Source organism: Pteropus vampyrus, unplaced genomic scaffold (genome assembly GCF_000151845.1).
Source record: "Pteropus vampyrus isolate Shadow unplaced genomic scaffold, Pvam_2.0 Scaffold114, whole genome shotgun sequence".
Lineage (NCBI taxonomy): Eukaryota > Metazoa > Chordata > Mammalia > Chiroptera > Pteropodidae > Pteropus > Pteropus vampyrus.
The window spans coordinates 1,060,029-1,063,573 of record NW_011888895.1 but is presented as its reverse complement, the minus strand read 5'-3'; the positions used below and the strand labels follow the sequence as shown (position 1 = coordinate 1,063,573).

The window sequence follows — 3,545 nt, the reverse complement described above, 5'->3', positions numbered from 1 at the left end:
TGACATTCTAAAATGTCACCAGACATTGCCCACTGTCCCTTGGGTGAGAACCACTGCGATAGATCCCTCCACTTATACACATATAGGACCTTGCCAGGCAGTTTAGTTCCTCGTCTGGCACAACATTTATTTCATAGACGTCAGCTCTTAACTTACAGAAGCTTTCGCCTACTTCCCAGCCTCACAGTTGTTAATGTTTCAGAAACGCCTGGGGACCCTCAGGGCAGTCCTCTGGAGCTCAAGCGGCCCAGACTCGGCGACAATGAAGGAAGCACGCAAGGTCTGGACCCTTGACGAGCCTCGTCTTGCGCTTGAAGGCTGCCAGGTCTGGGGACCTGCACATGCACAGGGAAGGGGCGAGGCTGAGGACCTCAGACCAGGGGCACGAGACGGAGCCCGACGGATGCTAGGAACCTGCTTTTGAACAGAAGACACACATGGACTGGCTTTTCTCCAGAAATACGTTTGCTCTTGTATTTGGTATACAATTTTACCCTGGAGATGTGAACATTTCAGTAGACCAAATCCTCTTTTTGATGAATTTCTGAAACTGGAGCAGTTCAACATTATCTGGTGTGAAAATAAGTCCGTCCTCTCTTGACCTACTTCTGTGAAAGTGCCAGCACTTCATGGGTGGACTCCTAAATATAGCTGGAATTGGAAACAATTTGTGAAGCTTTATTCTGTGGAATATTAAGAGTGTTTGAATGGTTATTAGCTTTAGCATCTAAATAGTTGATTAATTTTTGGAAGTGTGTTATATTTGCTTTCTAATTTTAAAGGTAATAATGCTCATTCTAGAAAGCTGGTAAACTAGAGTGGAGCAGGAAAAGCGGGGTGCAGGTGGGAGTCCCCAATGCCTCACCCCGAGCTGGAACCCTTGTTACCGTTTTGGCATATTTCCTTCTTTGAGCTTTCGTTTCGTTTCGTTTCGTTTCTTAGGGAGAGAGTTGAGAGTTTCCTTTCGATACAGTTTGGTATCCAAATAGGTTAACTGTTTAGATTGAATTTTTAAAGCAAAAAAGTGACTTAGCAGTTTACACCTCTGCCTTTGCTTTCTCCGCCCCTGGGACGATGACATGTTCTCTTTCTGTTGGGAGGAGACTCTAAAGTACAATTTTTGCTGCAGGAAACAGTCAAGCGAGGAATCTTCTCTTAGCTCAGGAGACACCGGGTGGGGTGACTGAGAGGTGGCTAGTGTGGCACCTGGGCGGAACCCCACTTTGGAAGCTGGTGCAGCTGCTTCATATTGAGAAGGGGTGTTACAGTTGAATGTCATACTGCTCGATGTCTGTCACTTTGGCATAATGAACACGAAGCCAAGCCACTGAGGGCGTTCCCTACCTGACAGCCAGCAGCAGCAACGGAAGTGCTCAGACCCGCCCACCAATCCTCTGCCAGGAATCCTGACCAGGGGGAGAATGTGCTCTTTTTAGCTCAAAGCCTCAGCAACAAAGAAAATAACCAGCAAAATGCATCAGTCTGTTGCTTAATCCGCAACCTAGTTAACCAGAAAAAGAACCGCCTCCTTTTTAGATGTGAAAGCGGCAAATAGGAATAATTTGCAGAGACTTGCACTGTGAGTGTGTGCAGAGTTGTAACGCATGTGTGGGCCACATTCAGTGTGAAGATATTTTAAACCGTCAGGTGGTATCTGTTGTGACCAGCGGTTCTCAACCTTAGCTGCACATTGAAATCACTCAAGCTGGGAAAAATATGGACACCTGGGTCCCTGCTCCAGAGGGTCTGGATCGGCTGGGGCGTCGTCTGAACATCGGGATTCTTTCAGGCTCCCTGAGTGATTCCGAGGCGTGGCCAAGACTAGGAAATCAAGAGAAAAAGCTTTCCCTGGACATGTCTCTTCTGGTAAATGCATTTCAACTGAAAGCTTTTTCTTCCTTATGCTCTGGTTCGTCACTGACTTACAGAAAAGCTTCTTTGCCAGGGCTGTCAATCCTAAAGGATGACGTGTGGGAGATGCCATCAGGTCTTCAGAGAAAAAACATGGTCTTAGACTTCCGCGGCTGACCGAGGTGTATCTTGCAGTCGTTGATCCCTGTGCACAGAGGAGTGATTGTGGGTCCTGTGTTCTCGGTGACTGGGCCTCCTTTCCAGGCCACACCCGCGGAGGAGCCGGATTCGGGTCTGTCTTTTGTGCCCCAGTAATGGGGGTCTGCGTGCAGAGGCCACCTTCGGCCTGAAGTATGTGTTTAAAGGCATGACTAATTGCCTGTTTGTCAGCTGTCACCTTGAATATAAATTACAGCATCGCAATAAAAACCCAGCCATTACCTCGGTGTCCTGATCTACAAGTGTGGCTTCCATCGTTAGTTTACTGGGCGACCCTCTGCAAAGGGACCGTTGCCTGCAGGTTGGGCAGGGCTCCCCCTGACGGCGGACAGCACCGTGTGTAAGGACATCCTCCGCGCTGGGGGTTTGTTTGTTTGTTGTGCACTTTGCCAGCTGCCTCCAGTGGCTCTGCTGTCGGGAGCCCCTGCCACTGGGTGGCTAGAAGCAGGCGAGGCTCAAGCAGACTGCTGGGAGGACTTGACCTGCGTCACCCGGAATCTGGGAGTGTGACAGTGGGGACCGGGGCCTGCCCCTCACCCGTGGGTCAAGGAGGAAAGCTGGCGGGGTTGCCTGGGCAGCAGTGAGGAGAGCGGGTGGCGAAGGGTGAGGCCGCCGTCACATGCCGGGGCCCACAGTGGGTGACCAAGCCCGAGCCATTGTGAAAGGGGTCTCGTCAAGGATGTCCACCAGGGAAGGGCACTTCAGTGGAAAGTCAGGAAGTGTGCAGGGAGCAGGAGCATAAGTCACACCCTGTCCTCCAGTGACTCGGTTTCGCCCCCTTGCAGCCACTTCTGCTGTCCTTGCTGAAAGCACTCACATCTGCATTTTAACGATGCTGTAGACCTTTCTTACCAAAATAGTCGTCAGCGTCCGTTTAAACAACATGAGTCCCCAGTCCGTGGGGAAGGCGTGGCGGTAGAGGGTGACCGGGCCACCCCCTGCCCCACCTGGAGTCTCCCAGTCCTGCAGCTTCCCTTTCTCGTGCTGCTCTGTTTAGGTCTCTGCTCCTCCCACCCTGTGTGTGTGTGTGTGTGTGTGTGTGTGTGTGTGTGTCTGTCTGTCTGTCTGTCTCTAACTTAGACCTTGGACAAATTACTTCCTCTAAAGACATTCGTTTACAGCTCTAAGAACTTCGACTTTGCCATGCACACACACGCATGTCTGCGCACACACGAACACTTGTGGCCACCGGCGGTCACTGTCCCCACTGGATATGCGCAGTAGGAGGGCCTCTCTGAGTGGTCCACGTCCCTGTCAGGCTCCTGGAGCAGGCTTGGCCAGAGTGGCCTTGGACGCTGGCTTCAGCCCCTGGTGGCCAGACCTAGAGGGGAGCTTGTTCAATAAACTGGGGTGGGCCTCTGCGCCTGAAGTCCTGCCTTCGTCAGCACAAGCGGGCAGCGTGGAGAGAAAAATACTAACCAGGATTCCCTATAGGAGTCTTGTTTTTTCCTCAAGTTTTGGCTCTGAGAGACCTG

General features: G+C 51.3%; 1 protein-coding gene across 1 annotated transcript in view; it reads left to right on the top strand.

Annotated features, from left to right (window-relative positions):
• CHAF1B (chromatin assembly factor 1 subunit B) overlaps positions 1–294 on the top strand; it is a 21,197-nt gene extending 20,903 nt beyond the window's left edge. The window contains exon 14 of the mRNA XM_011365681.2: positions 203–294. Within this exon, the coding sequence (XP_011363983.1) occupies positions 203–294 (92 nt within the window). The remainder of the gene's footprint in view (positions 1–202) is intronic.
• Positions 295–3,545: the final 3,251 nt, after the last annotated feature.